The 17,580-nt window shown below is 39.5% G+C and overlaps 1 protein-coding gene across 1 annotated transcript in view; it reads left to right on the forward strand.

Moving 5' to 3' along the window:
* SMARCA5 (SWI/SNF related, matrix associated, actin dependent regulator of chromatin, subfamily a, member 5) overlaps positions 1-17,580 on the forward strand; it is a 50,504-nt gene extending 32,924 nt beyond the window's left edge. The window contains exons 12-24 of the mRNA XM_050946261.1: positions 2,961-3,082; positions 3,165-3,317; positions 4,475-4,611; positions 5,630-5,774; positions 5,997-6,116; positions 6,333-6,443; positions 7,527-7,640; positions 7,870-7,992; positions 10,464-10,596; positions 13,480-13,598; positions 14,649-14,861; positions 15,859-15,969; positions 17,300-17,580. Of these exons, the coding sequence (XP_050802218.1) occupies positions 2,961-3,082; positions 3,165-3,317; positions 4,475-4,611; positions 5,630-5,774; positions 5,997-6,116; positions 6,333-6,443; positions 7,527-7,640; positions 7,870-7,992; positions 10,464-10,596; positions 13,480-13,598; positions 14,649-14,861; positions 15,859-15,969; positions 17,300-17,365 (1,667 nt within the window). The 3' untranslated portion in view covers positions 17,366-17,580. The remainder of the gene's footprint in view (positions 1-2,960; positions 3,083-3,164; positions 3,318-4,474; positions 4,612-5,629; positions 5,775-5,996; positions 6,117-6,332; positions 6,444-7,526; positions 7,641-7,869; positions 7,993-10,463; positions 10,597-13,479; positions 13,599-14,648; positions 14,862-15,858; positions 15,970-17,299) is intronic.

Below are 17,580 nucleotides of genomic sequence, written 5' to 3' on the forward strand. Positions count from 1 at the left end.
CCACTGGGGCACGCTGTCCATAGATCTCTTTGCCACGACTCGAAACCGGAAATGCCCTCTGTTTTGCTCCAGGGAGGGACTCGGGATTGCGTCCTTAAGGGATGCATTCCTCATCCCATGGAACAACTGCCTCCTGTACGCCTTCCCACCTATCCCTCTACTACACAGGGTTTTTCGGAAGATCGTGGACAACAAGGCCCAGGTCATCCTTACTGGCCAAGACAGACATGGTACCCCTACCTTCTGCGCATGTCCTCTCGTCACCCATGGGCTCTCCCCCCCACAGACCAGACCTCCTTTACCAGGACAACAGACAAGTCCTTCACCCCCAGCTCCAAAAGCTCCACCTCACAGCCTGGTTCCTTCATGGTTCCAAACCCATGAACTAGCCTGTTCCGAGCAGGTCCAGCGTGTCCTCTTGCACAGTAGGAGAGACTCAACTCGTAAAACCTACCTTCAGAAGTGGAGACGTTTCGCTCTTTGGTGCTCGCATAACCATTTAGCACCCAATAATGTGACCCTCCCTAACATTCTAGACTACCTCCTGAAACTAAAACAAGACGGACTCTCGATCAGCTCCATCAAAGTGCACCTGGCGGCGCTTACCACCTTCCATGACCTATTGGATGGGTACTCACTCTTTACACACCCCACCATTAAACGCTTTCTCGCTGGCCTGCAGAATCTTTACCCTGAGATTCATCCAACAGTGGCTACATGGAATCTTCATCTCGTACTTCGTGCCCTCATGAAACCTCCATTTGAGCCGTTAGCTACCTCTTCTCACCTCCATATGTCCATGAAGGTGGCTTTCCTAGTTGCCATAACATCAGCGAGGAGAGTGGGTGAAATGAGTGCCCTCATGGCCCGCCCTCCCTACACAATCTTCTCCAAAGATAAAGTCACTTTGAGACCACATCCTAAATTTCTTCCTAAGGTGTTGTCAACCTTCCACCTCAACTAACCTATATACTTACCTACTTTCTATCCCAAACCTCACAAAACTCCGCAGGAAGCAACCCTGCATACTCTCAACGTGAGGAGAGCAATTGCCTTTTATTTAGAACGAACTAAACCATTTCGCAAGTCTCCACGACTCTTCGTTTTCATTGCCGAAAGATCAAGGGGCACGGCTATCTCTAAACGTCTATCCAAGTGGATCTCTGACTGCATCAGATCCTGTTACCGTGCGAAGAATCTTCAACCGCCCGATAACATTAGAACTCATTCCACTAGAGCCATGTTGGCATCCATTGCCTTCTTACACAACATTCCCATTCCTGATATCTGCCAGGTGGCTACATGGTCATCTGAACACACATTTGCAAAACACTAAGCTCTCCCGCAAGACACCTCGGCAGACGCAATAGTAGGCCATACAATACTATCTTTAGTACTCCTTGCTGCGTCTCCAAAGTCCCACCAGCCTTAGTGGGTACTGCTACACATTCACCTAGAGTGGAGCACCCACAGGGACAGCACTTGAAGAAGAGGAGAAAGTTACTCACCTTGCAATAACTGAAGTTCTTCGAGATGTTTGTCCCTGTGGGTGCTCCACTCCCCACCCTCCTCCCCTCTACTTTGGAGTACTAGTATGATGCTCCACGGTAGAGAAGGAACTGAGGAGGGTGTGGGGCGCACGCACTCAGGAAGATTCCAACTAGACAGGAGATACCATCTGGGTGCGTGCGTCCCAACCAGGCACTGCTACCGAAAATCTCTGATCAACAGCGCCGGGACGCACTGTCACCTAGAGTGGAGCACCCACAGGGACACACATCTCGAAGAACTTCAGTTACTGCAAGGTGAGTAACTTTCTCTTTCTTCCCAAAGTGGTGTCTCATTTTCATACTACCCAAGATATCTTCCTGCCCGCCTTTTATCCCAAGCCTCACATCAGTGCCTGGGAACAATGGCTTCATTCACTGGGCGTTCAGAGGCCATTGGCATTCTATATCAAGTGCACTAAGCCGTTCAGAAAATTGAACCAACTATTCATGGCAGTTGCAAACCGGATGAAAGGACTCCCGATCTCTTTTCAGTGTATTTTGTCTCGGATCTCAGACTGTATCCACACATGCTATGAGCTGGCTGAGGCCCCAGCTCCGCCTATTAGGCACACTCCACAAGAGCTCAAGCTTCTTCAGAGGCATTTCTGACCCAAGTCCTGGTACAGGAGATCTGCAGAGCAGCTACTTAGTCATCGGTGGCTGCGTTCACCTCTCAGTACGCTATCATCCATCATGCCAGAGACGATGCAGCCTTCGGCAGAGTGGTGCTCCAATGAGGGTTCCTTGACTTTGACCCCACCTTCAGGGGTAGAGTAGAGCTTGGGAATCACCCGACTAGAGTTGACGTGAACAAGCACTTGAAGAAAGAACAGTTACTCACCTTCTTGTAACTTCTTCAAGATGCGTTGTTCATGTCCATTCCAATATCCACCCTCCTTCCTCCTCTGTCAGAGTAGCCGGCAAGAAGGAACTGAAGGGGGGTTGGGTTGGCAGGATCATATATTGAGTGCCATAAAGACACCACTCCAGGGGTGTCCATGGCCAACCCAACGGGTGGTGTTAAGGGAAAACTTGCCAATGATCGTGCATGTGACGTGTGCACACCTGATTCGAATGGATGTGAGCAATGGGCGTCTCGTAGAACAACAGTTACAAGAAAATAACTGTTTGTTTGTTTTTTAGAACTTTAAATGTCAGTTTTTAATACCTTTTCTTAATCTAGATTAGATGTTTAAAAATTACATTCTTAGTCATATTTTTCAGGCGTCAGTTTTTCTCAAATTTTGAAAGAAATGTATTCTAACTAGATGCCCATATTGATTTTTTTTACCAGTCATCATCTTGTTCTTACAATCGTATGTTTTAAGAGTAAACCCCCTCCCCCAAACTATTTATATAAAATTCTTAGCTATTTATTTGTTGAACAATTTTACTTTTTACCTCTAATAGGCTCACGGGTACTAATCTTTAGTCAGATGACAAGAGTACTAGACATCTTGGAAGATTACTGTATGTGGCGAAATTATGAGTATTGTAGATTAGATGGACAAACACCTCATGATGAGAGACAAGTGAGTGTTAAGAATAAAAATAAAATTAAATAAAGTTGTGTTTTCAAAATATACAGTTGCATTGACTACTTTATTTCTGCAGGATTCTATTAATGCATATAATGAACCTGACAGCTCCAAGTTTGTGTTTATGTTGAGCACGCGTGCCGGTGGTCTTGGAATCAATCTGGCTACTGCTGATGTTGTAATTCTTTACGATTCAGACTGGAATCCACAAGTAGATCTTCAAGCTATGGTAAGAATTCCAAGACAGAAATATCATTGTATATAAACTAGTTTTTCTTACAGAACTACCATACAAATGTATATATGTGCATTTCATAGTGCCCAGGGTTTGGGTCTATATATACTTTGGTCCACTTTAATTCAATAGTGCAGTCTTTTTTTAAAATTAAGACTGATTTCTATGCTCCAAGAGTAGTTGACCTTAAAAAGGACATAGCAGTTAGGTCAAATTTGGCCTAAAACTTAAAATCTGTCATTTTAAGAAATTGGAGTAATCACTTCACTATCATCTCTTGAGTTGAATCAGCTTTTCTGTTACTAACTTGCATTATAAGGGTGCACATGCTTAATCTTTACATCCAAAAATGTTGCATCTCAGTCTTTGATCTTATGGAGAGAACAATGTATTAACTTACACATTACAAAACAAGAGAGCTCATATTTTTAAAACTTTCATATTAAAGGTATAAATTATAAAATATGTACAAACCAGATCTGTGTGCACATTAGCATGTTGAAAATCTGAGGATTTCAGCCAGACTGCAGATATTTTCTGATATGCTTAATAAAGTTTGTTCAAAAGAATGACACAAAGGCGTAACAAGAACCAACAGATGGAAGTTAAACCCAGACAAATTCCAGTTGAAAATAAGACTGTTTTTTAACAGTGATGGTTCAAAAGATGACACTGTCTTCAAAATAAGACTTGAAAGCAAAGTCTCTCTGGAAGATGCTTTAGTCGAAAACAAGTTATTAAACTCAATATAGGGATAAATGAGTGAAATTTTCTGAGTTAATATACACATCAGACTAGATGATCTGTTCTGATTGTTTTGGCCTTAATATCTGTGAAATATCTGTTAAAATGTGTACCATGTCTTTTAGACAGGAATTTTAAGCAAAGTGTACTGTTCTCTGTGCAAGAGACCTCATTAACTAAGCTTAGTGCCAATAAAAACTTTTTTGAGCGGCCATGTCAACTGGATTTATGAAAGGATTTTAATCTGAAATGTAGAGGTTTTTTTATTTCACAAACTAGTATGGCGATAGCTACACTCTTAAAAACTGATTTAAATTCAGGCAATAATTGTATGTATTTATATTTCAATACAAACACTTTACCGTGCTGTGCTAAATGATGTGAGTATTTCACAATTTTCTGCACAGGACCGAGCACACAGAATTGGCCAGACAAAAACTGTTAGAGTGTTCAGATTTATCACAGACAACACTGTGGAGGAAAGAATAGTGGAAAGAGCAGAAATGAAACTTCGTTTGGATTCCATAGTCATTCAACAAGGCAAGTGTATTGAGACAGCTTTTCTACCTTTGTACTTTGCTATTTCTCTCCTTTGCCACTCCCTTTTTTTTTCACATGAAATTCTGGGTAAAATTTTGACCTCATTGAAGTCAGTTGGAGTTTTGCTATTAACTTCAGTGGGGCCAGGATGTCATATTTTGTTCTTAGGATGGAAGGGAATGATGATTTTCTTAAGTTTTTGTTTTTTCTTGTGTGGCAGTCTTTCAGCATAACACTTGTTACTGCATTATGGAATGATTAAGGGATCCCAGATGGCTAAGAATGAGTATACTTAAACAGAAATGTAAACAGTGAAAACGCTTTAAAGAGGGAAGTGTAATAATAAAGTTTCACTTGTGTCTAGTTTTAGAGTAATGGAATAAAAGAGTAAGGATGATGTAACTCCATACATTAGCCTAACTCAGGGGTTTTCAGACTTCCTTGCACCACGACCCCCTTCTGACAACAAAAATTACTTCATGACCCCTAGGACGGGGGGACAAAAGCATGAGCTTGCCCAAGCCCCACTGTCCTGGGTGTGGGGGCCAAACCCTGAGCTTCACTGTTCTCGGCAGCGGGGCCAAAGCTGAAGCTCAAGGGCTAGCTTTTTCGTTAGTCTAACTTGAAATCAATTATTTTTTAAAAGTGCCATAGCTTTTGCTGTCATGTTCACAGGGAGATGTGGACTTGAAATTGTGAAAATGCTGGCCAGGAATGAAAGGCTACATGGAAGACTTAAAATCCAGAGTCTGTTTTTGGATGGATGTCATTAATTTGTATTACTAAGCAAGGACTGGTTCTTGCTTAACTATCTAGATTTCTGTCAGGAAAACAAAAACAAAAAAACTTTTAAATGATGAAAATAGTTCTTGTGACTGACTTATGAATGGCCTGTGACAAACATAATAAACAAAGAGGGAAAGGAAGTGTTCTTTCTGTTCCTGACACATCCAAGTGATTGGCCTAAAATCACTAAACTCTGCAATAAGGTATTGTCCTCCAATATTTTTATCTTCAGGAAGACTGGTGGATCAAAATCTGAATAAAATAGGAAAAGATGAAATGCTGCAGATGATTCGACATGGAGCTACACATGTGTTTGCTTCAAAGGAGAGTGAGATTACTGATGATGATATTGATGGTATTTTGGAAAGAGGTGCAAAGAAGGTGAGGTGCAAATTAAAGAAACCCGAGATGTTACTACTATGGATAATTTGAATAACATTACAAATGCAATTAAAAAATTTCAGACTGAAATTTACATGGTAGATCAGGAGTGTGTTTTTTGGCATTAAGATTCGTACTAGTAAGTCATTTTTGGAGTGTGTGATCATGAATAAGGAGGAGCCTTTTTTTGAAAAGTAGTACTCATTGATAACTTCTTTCCAGACTGCAGAAATGAATGAGAAACTCTCAAAGATGGGCGAAAGTTCACTTAGAAATTTTACAATGGATACAGAGTCCAGTGTATACAACTTTGAAGGGGAAGATTATAGAGAGAAACAAAAGGTAATATCTGGATTTGTTTTGGAAGAATTCACTGGTAGTATTTGTATACACTTATTGCGTGTTACTGGTTTGGTGAACGTGTGATACATAATACGACGGTTCCTTTGCTTGTTAAATTTGTGGTACTTTCATTCTAGTTTTGGGTAAAATGTATACTTTGTATAAAATACCTTATAGAACTTGAGGTCCTTTTAATTTATTTCTTTAATCTTATAGATGGCATTCACAGAGTGGATTGAGCCACCTAAACGAGAAAGAAAAGCCAACTATGCTGTTGATGCTTACTTCAGGGAAGCTCTTCGTGTCAGTGAACCGAAAGCACCGAAAGTGAGTTTGACTTACTTTAAACCAGAAAGTGAATGAAATGTACAAAAGACAGACTTATCTTAACTTGCTTCCAACTATAAATCAATTTGTACACTTCTGTAAATTTCCCTCAGTGGAAAATTTTTGTAAAATAAATGAATGGTGTGTATATAAAGTCATTTTAAAAATGCAAACGGGAGTGTTCAAAGGACTCTCAACATAGGGCTCATGGAGGGAGAGGAAGATTAAAAGGAGAATATCTTTCAGTCAGGTGGTGGAAGATAAGGACAAGAGAGGGTGAGAAGTCTAGAATTAGATTCTAAATAACTAAGTAGATTTATCTTAAATAAATTTTTTCTCAAGCAATTATTTGGCCTTCCCAGTGGTCCTACTTGAAATGTTTTATTATTCACCTGGTTTCTAATTTCTTAAAAAACAACCCAAATTACATTTGATGTGCAGTGTTATCCTTCTTTCCACAATATGAACAGCAACTTTCCTCATACAGTATTCTGAAGTAGTGTTTTGCTGTGACGGTGTGATGCTCCTAACTGCACAAGAGCATGAGTACCAAATTGTTAAAAACCATGTCACAAACCCCAAATTGTTGATAGTTAAAACTTAGATTTCACCCACCAACTTCAGAGTCTTAAAGCACTTTAACAGCCTTAAAAGGGAGTCACACAAAGTCTGTCATCCCACACAGGTGAGCATGTCTCTGATATATGGCCTCTTACACCAAAATTCACAGCAATATTTAAATTACTCCTAATCCCTAAGGACCAGTCACTTACCCCAGGTGGATTATGCTTTAGGTCTCTCATCAAATACAACACTTATAGCCAATCCTATAGTAAACCATATGAAGACTTACTAAATATGAAAAGGAAATTAGAGTTATTTACAAGGTTAAAGCAAATAAACAAAGTGAGTTAGTCTTACCTTTCAAAAGATAATAGAGGCTTCTATAATCAGCAAGCTATGTTCTTTAGGGTTAGTCTAGGTTAAGCAGCTGGGGTTTCTGAATGAATTTAACTATAAGCAAAAGATACTAAACTTTGAAAGTGAATTAAATGTAAAGTATATCTTTTTGGTTTTCTTTAGGCTCCACGACCTCCAAAACAGCCTAATGTTCAAGATTTCCAGTTCTTTCCTCCACGTTTGTTTGAACTACTAGAAAAAGAGATTCTGTATTACAGAAAAACTATTGGGTACAAGGTATTAAAACTGATCTTACACAGCATGTTGTCTTCTGTCTTGAGAAACTTTAATTATGCAATTAAAAATATTTTAATGATGGTGACACTGTGTGCGCTGTTTTATCACTCATAATTCAGATGGAGTACTGTTTTTTTGCATGCTGAAAAAATATTTAGCCCATATCTGGAGAGTTCTGGTTAACTTCTGTGAAACTGAAATGTAAAAGCTGATGAAATTTCTCTCTCAGGTACCTCGTAATCCAGACTTGCCAAATGCAGCCCAAGCACAAAAGGAAGAACAGCTTAAAATTGATGAAGCTGATCCCCTTAATGATGAAGAGTTAGAAGAAAAGGAGAAACTACTAACACAGGTATGGTCATTCTCTTAAAATAATCTCCAGCTGTACCTTCATTTGCTTTATCTTATAGATTGATAATAGGAAAAGCCTATTGACTCTGTGGAATTAGACCACTGGTTCTCAAACTGCAATTGTGAATCTGGTTCTAGCATCTTTCTCTTCAACAGATATTCTGATACAGACCAGAATGACACTAGCTCCAAGGTGTCACAGACCTTGTTGAGTTTCCCCTGCTGGACACTCACCATGCTACTGTTGGTTTTGTTTTTTTTTTTAATCCAAACACTGGATTCTGTGGGCATCTAAGCCTACTGAGTCTGAACAGCATCAGGGCTCTACCTCTTGTCTCTGGCTCTCCCTAGTATCCCTTCTCAGACTCTGCAGTCCAGCTGCCCTAGGCCAGAAGACCAATGCTGACCCCTACCCCCAGTCACCCCGGTAGCTTAAGCACATCCCTTCCCAGACTACCTCCAAGAACTTGGAGGTTTGCAAAGCTGCCTGAAACAGGCCCGCGGCGTGTGCGCACACACACACTCACACTCCCTTGCGTAGGGGAAGCACAGAGACTTACAAACACATGCAATAATCTTTCCTCCATTGTCCTCACCACTCTGAGTTGGTTTTAGGCCAGTTCATTGAGTACCCAGATCCTTCTCTCCTGCTAAGCCTTCAAGCTCTCTCTCACCTGTTCAGGTCCAATAGTAAAATGGTTTGTCTAGCTCAGAGAACATGTGCCTTTTATCAGCAACTGTGAGCACCTCTTCCTTTGTTCTGTTCTGTTGGGGAATTTCTATTGCCCCAACTCCTCCCTGCAGACAACCTGGAATCACAAATTTCCTTCACTTGGTCAATCTCTTTAGCATGTCTGTTGGATTGCCTCAGTAAAGTCATTCCATGTTAACAACTTATTTGTTGTCCTGTAGCTGCTTTGTGACATGACATGGTTTGTGTGAGCAACAGCTGATTTTAATATGCACTAAGGGTTAGTTATACACTGAATGAATTAATCAGAATTCATCAGTTTTACATAGACAGATTTCCCAAACTATCACGAGGCAACAGGTGAAGAGGGGAAATTTGGTATAATAAACAAAGTTCTACTCTGAGAAGGAAATAAACTAGATACGGAATGGAGGATAAATAACTAAGCAGATATTAATTCAGCTTCTCTAATGTTCTGATACTAGTTTTTCAAGTAACACATCAAGCGAACTGTCTCTAAAATGATGTGGCTGGCTGAATGTTATTTTTTTAAAATAATATTCAAATGGTAAATAAAAGTTAAGAGGTGGGGAAAAAATGCTTTAAACTCAAAACGACCAATTTGGTACTCAACAGGTTATAATCTGGTAGCTGTTGGGTAATATCGGAGAATTTTTTTTAATAAGCCAGTTTAGTTCCTAGTGGATAAGTATCCTCATCAAGGATGTTTACTAGTGACACTTATTTAAGCATTCTTTGCTGTATAAGGGTGGGCAGAAGCCCACCAGTTCAAACCTAGAGCTAATCTTTCTGTTAGGGCAAAAGCATTTGTGCATGGGAGAGATGTAGAGACTATTCTTGCAAAATGGACTGGGTCATGCTAGATGATTTTTTAACATGTATTTTGTGGTTCTGCTATCTGTGACCCATGGAGCTATTAAGAGTATCAGCTTCTGAGGAGGGAGCTTATTCCCTTCAAAGAATTTCCATGGATGCCTCTATAAGGAGAAAACCTTTGAAGGTTGAGGGGGTGGGGTGTTTGATTAATTAGGACCTTTAAATGGAAAAAGAAAAATGGATTTGAGACTGGAGAGAGAGGCAGTTGGGGATAATGTTTATAAGTCTGAGATCCTCCTATGCAACAGTATTGGGGGGTGGGAAGTAACCTCTCTCCCACTCTGCTCAGGTGGAGAAAATGTTTTCACATCAGCATGAAACAAGCTGTACCGGTAAAGAACAGATTTTAATGCTGCTGTGTTTTGTTGTTGTGCTAAGACAGTGATTCACAACCAGTACATTTACTCCTGAGGTCTTCCCGGGGTACATCAGCTCATCTAGATATTTGCCTAGTTTTACGACAGGAAAGCAAAGTCAGTACAAACTAAAATTTCATACAGACAATTACTTGTTATTCTGCTCTATATACTATAGACTGAAATGTAAATAGAATATTTATATTCCAATTGATTTATAATATGGTAAATAAAAAAAGCAGTTTTTCAGTACTAGCATGCTGTGACACTTGTGTATTTTTATTTCTGATTTTGTAAGCAAATAGTTTAAGTGAAGTGAAACATGGTGTCCACAAGACCAATCAGACTTCTGAAAGGGGTACAGTAGTCTGGAAAAGTTGAGAGCTATTGTGCTAAGGCACCTAGATCCTTGTATGTGTGTCCTTTTAGCATTTATATTGAAATTAATATCTTGATTTGTTTTTTAAATGAAGAAAACCCAACACAGTTAACTAAAAGATGTCTCTATTGCTGCTTATTGCTTTTCAGGGATTTACTAACTGGAATAAGAGAGATTTTAACCAGTTCATCAAAGCTAATGAAAAATGGGGCCGTGATGATATTGAAAATATAGCTCGTGAAGTTGAAGGAAAAACCCCAGAGGAAGTCATTGAGTATTCAGGTAATTTTCTCCTTGAATGATGTGAACATAAACTAACTTGTAATGGATGGTACCTGATGTATTTTGGCACTTTTCTAGTTTGAAGTGCCTGTAAACTTTTTTCTTTTTGCTTTTGAGAAGTTTAGATAATGTCTCTAAGACGTGGTGAAATAATTGATATGATGTTGGAAAAGGACCTGGGTTATTTAGTCACGTATAGCCACTCAGTAGTTTAAAGCTGCACTGAGATTGAAATAAAGAAGAGTTGGGTACTTAGGCACTTTTGAAAATCCCAATAGGCACTTGTCTGCATCTTTCGCTTAAATACTTTTATAAGTCTGGCCACCAGTCTCCAACAGTTTTAGACATCAGCCCTTCATCCTTCTTGCCTCAGCCCTAGCCTACCTCGTATTAGTAGCAGTGGGGTGTTGAGTTGCAACTCCTGGGCAGAGGCAGCTGTGCCCTGTGGGTTGGGGGAGAGTCCTGGTCTGATGTATATGAGGGAGTGTATAGCAATAGAACTTTTCTGCAGAGATTGCCCATAAGCTTCTATAGCCATAACTGGCCAGCAGTGCTGAGTAGGAGAGCATCTACTGACTCCCTGTCCCCCTCTGCCTAGTCCAGTTACTTGCTCAGAGTAGGTAAACTGGCTCCCTGGTTCCAAGTCCCACCTTTGCTTTCCTGTTAGACAAAATTTTTCCTTTGTTGTTGTGAATGTTCACTGTAATGAATGATGTGGGGGGAACTAAAGAGAAATGCTTTTTCTCTTAATTTGGAATGGGGGGGAGACTACCTGTTCAGATCTGTCCAATCAGGACAGCTCCTCATTTTGCTCTGATGAACCACAGGCTTGTTGGAAGATGATCCAGTCCTAGAGTGGAGTGGATTGGCCTGCCCCTGTGGCACTTTCAGCTGCAATTCTCTTCTCTTCTCTCTCTGACCAACCCCCTCTTTAGTAATACTGGCTTTGGACATGGTGGGAGGTAGACTTGCGGATGAAGAGAGACCTCAGGCACAGAGCTGTCCGCCCCACTTTGGGGAGATCGTCACCTTCTGGCAGACATCAGATTTGCCAGAGAGTCGTCCCATTTTGACACATCTGACAGGGTGTGCCAGAGTGGAACTCTTGCTGTATTTGGGTTGCTGTATTTGGGTTATGACTTAAAGAAACTGGAGGGACAGGTGTGTCTTGTGTGCACAGAAAGCCCTCCATGTTCTATCACTTCCCCACTGTTGCCTCCGTATATAAGGCTTTTACATGGTATGCAAATGGGGGAAGGCATGGAAGTGCTGATGTTCCTGTTCATGACGGGGTAGGGAGGCCAGTCTAATACAGCCTAGATTACCTTTTAGTTTGTCCCACCTGTCATGTTTTCCTGGCTTTGGAGAAGAAGTGGGCTAGACAGTGGAGCTCCACAGCAACGCGCATTGCCTGTGGATCATCTGATGGACTCTGCTTGGGTGAACCAGGGGTTCAGTCTGACCTGCTTCTCACTTCCCATCTAACAAGGTTTTTAAACATTGATATACATGTTTGAAAGCTTCAGTTGGCAGGAGAATAGAAGCATGATAGATGTGGGGATCTGGGAGGAGAGCATACCAATTAGTGGGGCTGTGGTTGGGAGCAAGTGTGGTGACCCAAACTGTATAGAGAGCTCTCAAAGGAGGGACCCTAGGGGGGTGGGAGTGAGGCGAGGCAGGGACCAGAAGGAGAAGGGACTATTTGTGTAATCTTGACCAAGTAATGTTACAGCCCCATTCTTAGGCAAATAGTCCCATTTTATATGTTTGTAAAGCACTTCAAAGTTTCTTTTGAGAAGTAATGAACCAGGTGTTTAAATATTTTATTTTAGTATGTCAGTGTATCGATCACTATCATTGTCCATATCCGATAGATAATTGGGTGCTAGATCTAGAGTTAATGGCCTTCTCCATTTTTCTGTCTCTGCCTCTCAAAATGGTATTTTATGTGGCTTAGGGCAGTGGTTCTTAAGCTTGGTACGTAGACCTCTGGGGGTACTCTACTCAACTCATCTAGAGCAATGTTTCTCAACATGAGGTTGTAGTCCTCAGGAGGGGGTCACAGGATGGGATTAGCAGGGGGTTGCAAGTGCAGGGCCAGCATTAGGAGGTGGGTTTCAGCCCTGGGTGGCAGGGCTTCAGACAAGACTCATGTATCCTACTGAAATGTAAGTATAATATTTATATTCCAATTTTGTTTTATAATTGTATAGTAAAAATGAGAAAGTAAGCAATTTTTCCAGTAATAGTGTGTTGTGACACTTTTTTGTATTTTTGTGTCTGATTTTGTAAGCAAATAGTTTAAGTGAGGTGAATCTTGGGATACGGAAGACAAATCAGACTCCTAAAAGGGTACCTTGTCTGGAAAGAGTGAGAGCCACTGGCTTAGGGTATGTCTACACTGCAGTTAAACACCTGTGGTTGGCTCATGTCAGCTGACTTGGGCTGTTGAACTGTGGTGTAGAAGTTTAGGCTTAGGCACCCTCCCCTTGCAGGCTCCAGAGCCTGGTCTCTAGCCTGCTCCCAAATATATACACTGCTATTAAACAGCCCCAGAGCCTCTGTTGGCTGACATGGGCCAGCCATGGGTATTTATTTCAGTGTAGACATACACTTAAGGAAGTGGAAAAGGATGATTTTAAAGCAAAGTTTTAGTTTCAGCAGATGAGGGTTCTTTATTCTGTAAAGTTTGAGGCTATATCAGCAGTAGTGCCATGGCTATCACTATTATGCAGGAGTAGGGATTAGTGTCATTCACTTGTAGTTTCCTTTAGTCAGACATTTTAACAGGTGTTTACCATATAAAGGTGTTTGAGTCATTTGTGTACACTTAAGATGTGTGAGAAGAGACTAACAAGTGGTGGGTATTTTTTACACTTGTAGCTGTGTTCTGGGAAAGATGCAATGAACTCCAGGACATAGAGAAGATCATGGCTCAGATTGAAAGAGGAGAAGCTAGAATTCAGAGGCGGATTAGTATAAAAAAAGCACTTGACACAAAGGTATTTGCTGTGATTTTTTTTCTCCTTTTATTGTCCTATATCTTTTGGGCTAAACATGATATAATTCTAGCTACCGGTCTTTATGGGGTGAGATCTGCACTAGTCAGATGTTTGGAGCCCATGTATAAAAGGGTAGGGAGATAAAGCAACACTATTCTCACTGCCAGCAACTATCTCTCTGGTCTCATCCTTTGCTGTCCATATACTTGAATATAACTTGCTAATCTTTTCCTGCTTTGGCTGATAACCCATAATATTTCAAACTGGGTGTTTTTATGGCTTAATCTGTTGCTAGTTAATTTACCACTTTGTGATTTCACAATATGAATTGTTCATCCTGTGTAATCTCTGAATATCTAGCACAGATTTGGGAGATGTGAAACAAAATTTGAAAAAATCTAGCTCTTCCAAAGTATTTAGCCAAACTCACTTTATATAGAGGAGGAATTCTGACTCCCCCCTGTCAGAATATAATTGAGTCACGGTACTTTACTTTCATCTGTGTGGGTGCAACATAGGGTAAAATGATCATCAAGTAAAATACACGGTTCTTAAGTAACATTTACTTTGTGCAGAGGTAGTTTCTGGACAGTTAATGAATTTGATATTAATCTGCACTGATATTCAGAGCTTTTAATTGTAACAGGGTTTAATAAAAATTATCTACTGTTCAGCAGCTGGGTTAATATAAAACTACTGTTGAACTGCTAGTGGGATCTGCCTATAATTTTGCAAATATGACAGTGGTGTCAGGACTCAAAACCTTACAGCTGGTCAGAAAATATTACTATTCACCAAACTCGTCTGGATCAGCTACCCATGCTGCTGTTGAAACATTTAAACTAGTAAATTCATCCCCTGAATATGTTCCTTGCACAAGTTGGATTCAACTACTTGACTTATTTTTACATGGACTGTTTAAATTATGTATTTATTTTTAGTATCGGCTGCATGTCTTTTGCATGTGATCTGGAGCTGATATGAAACCTTAGTCTCTAATCTAAGTTGTTTCTTAATTTTATGTACTCAAATATTGTCTCTTTTCCTTAGATTGGCAGATACAAAGCACCTTTCCACCAGTTGAGAATATCATATGGTACTAACAAAGGGAAGAATTATACAGAGGAGGAAGATCGCTTTCTAATCTGTATGCTTCACAAGTTAGGATTTGATAAAGAGAATGTTTATGATGAATTAAGACAGTGTATTCGAAACTCTCCCCAGTTCAGATTTGACTGGTTCCTCAAGTCCAGAACTGCAATGGTATGTGTTGGTTTGGATCCATTTGTTTGTTGTTTTTATTCACAAGACATTCTCATCTACATAATGTTTATTTGTATACACAGTTTTTAAAATAGAATTGACAAACTATAAGAGGGAGAGAACGTTTTCATGGCAGGGTTTTTAATGGCCTTTGAAACATGTAGGTTCCTATAAAGAGGAATTAGTGGGCAGAGGGCAAGTGAGGTAATCTGAGGTGCATGATTTTGCTGATCAAATGGCTGCAAAGCTCATCAGCATGTGATGAGGTGTGTATGTGTGTATATATGTATATGTATGTATATGTATATGTATGTGTGTATATATATATATATGTATATGTGTGTGTGTGTGTGTGTGTATATATATATATATATATATATATATATATATATATATAAATAAAAAATGTTTTCACAATTGAAAATCAATAAGTTTAGGCTTTTGGATGCTGTATGCAGCATCTGTAACTTAATCCTGATTCCTTTTTAATCTTACTAATAGTTTTGAATGTAGAACTGTGTAAAACAAACTAATTACTGCACATGTTTTGAGACTTTCTAAATAGACTTGTGTGGTACAAAATGCCTCTTTAGAATATAGGATCTTTAATGTCAAAGCTGAAAATTAAAGCATAAACACTTAATATTGAAAGGGTTTGGTTTTAAACCAGCAAATAGAGGTAATTTTGGAATAAATGGGAGTTTTTGCCTTCACTGTAGGCTTCATTCAAACCTTGTGTGTGGTGTTTTGAGACTGGATTAAACGTTAAAGAATTACTCAAGATTTTGCACTGTTAAATACAGAAGTCTTAAAACACTGGCATAAGTAACAACTAAAATAGCCCTAAGGTCTTGAATTTGCGTGTTTATAAAATTTTACAATCTACCTCCCCTCCTTCCCCCCCCCCAAGTGTACGATTAACGTGAAAAAACCATTTGTTTGAAGATGGGTACTATATAGGTGGAGTAATCAAATGGCTATCTTGTGTGTACCTTAGGAGCTACAGAGGAGATGTAATACCTTAATTACTTTGATTGAAAGAGAAAACATGGAATTGGAAGAAAAGGAGAAAGCAGAGAAGAAGAAACGTGGACCAAAGCCTTCTTCAGTGAGTTGTTTTTTATATGCATCTGTGTTCAAATGCTTTGGTGAAGAAAATTACCTAGTTCTAGGCTGCATGTCTGAAAAGTATTGGGTACTTAGCAAGTGTCTGGAAAATAGTGTGACTTCTCAAAAGTGGTTCCTAAAGGGTCATTCTAAGGATCTATCTACTTATCACATTTTACAAACCAGGGTGCCTGGAAGCTAGGCTCCTAAAGCCCTACTTTTGCACCTAAATAAGTGAATTGATTTTTTTTCAGAGGGGGTAGCTTTTTATTTTGGGAACTTTAGTAGAAAGCTAACATTTTCAAACCCCAGACCTGGAGAAACAACGTGGGATCTGAAAAACAGAGAGCTTTTAATTTCTTGCATCAGTGGCAATAGATTCTGCAATCAAAACGTGATTGACAGTTTTACCGATTCATAAAACAGAATAAAATCCAGGCTCGTTTTCCTGTGTTTATATGTGGTTTGCAGGGCTTTGTTGTATTTTAAGCTTGAAATGAATTAGACTCTCAGGAAGTAGATGCTAAGAAAAAAAATTGGCATTTTAACTTAACTGTTCTGTGCTAAGAAATGCAAGCAGATGTTCTTTGCCATTATTTTTGCATTGTTTCCAAATTGGTTTAGCCACCTCACTGTAGATTATGCAAAAATATGGTGAAGATCTGATTGGCAGATATCTGCCATGAGTAGAAGAACCCATACACTACATTTGTGAGTCTTGTCTTATTGAACTAAACCCTAGATAGTTTTGACCTTCAGTATTCACCCCTCTGTAAGTGTTCATGTACCTAAAGGTGGTTCTACAGCTATTCAAACTTTGGCTGACCTGCCATGCTAAACTGATTTCACCTTAAAGAGCTGTAGGTCTCTTATCCCTGATAACATTCACTTATTTTAAATAATCAGCTGCTGCCTTCAACCACTTGAGTAGGGAGATGGAGCCTAAAGCATATTCTATGGCTAATACTCACTGTTCAACCCAGTTAATATTGGGTATTCACTTCTGGGAAAAAAGTATGCATCTTATGTAAAGTCTATAGCTTTTTCTGCTACGTAGAGGAAAGTCTCAGGGCTCTCAGCTATACTGGAAATTGACCAGGGCTATCTGAACAGTTTAATGTCATTGCAAACTAAGGGTTGTCTAACTATTTGAAATAGACCATGTGTAAAACAAATGGCTGTGGCCCATGGGTACTGGCCAACCAAACAGTTAACTTGAACCCATTTTTAACATTGTGTAAGGTTTAATCGCCAAATAGGTGGCTATTTTTGTTATGGTGAGCAAATTTTAGGGAGAATAAAGTAATGATCCATATGTCTATATCTTACAGGCACAAAAGCGTAAAATGGATGGTACTCCTGATGGTCGAGGCAGGAAAAAGAAGTTAAAGCTGTGAATGCTGAATTTTTGTAATCACTAAATTTTAAAAAGTAGTTCTTTAATTTACGGGTCTTCATAAGATGTACTGTACAATGCTCAACTATTATGTCATTAAAGGACATCAGGTTCATCTGTTTACTGAACTAGAAACATAGTACTTAATGTAGTTTCACTTTTTTAAATGCAACAGCTGTGCTGAACTTTTTTTTACCATTAAAGTAATAAAATAGG

The sequence above is a fragment of the Gopherus flavomarginatus genome, chromosome 3, assembly GCF_025201925.1.
Source record: "Gopherus flavomarginatus isolate rGopFla2 chromosome 3, rGopFla2.mat.asm, whole genome shotgun sequence".
NCBI lineage: Eukaryota > Metazoa > Chordata > Testudines > Testudinidae > Gopherus > Gopherus flavomarginatus.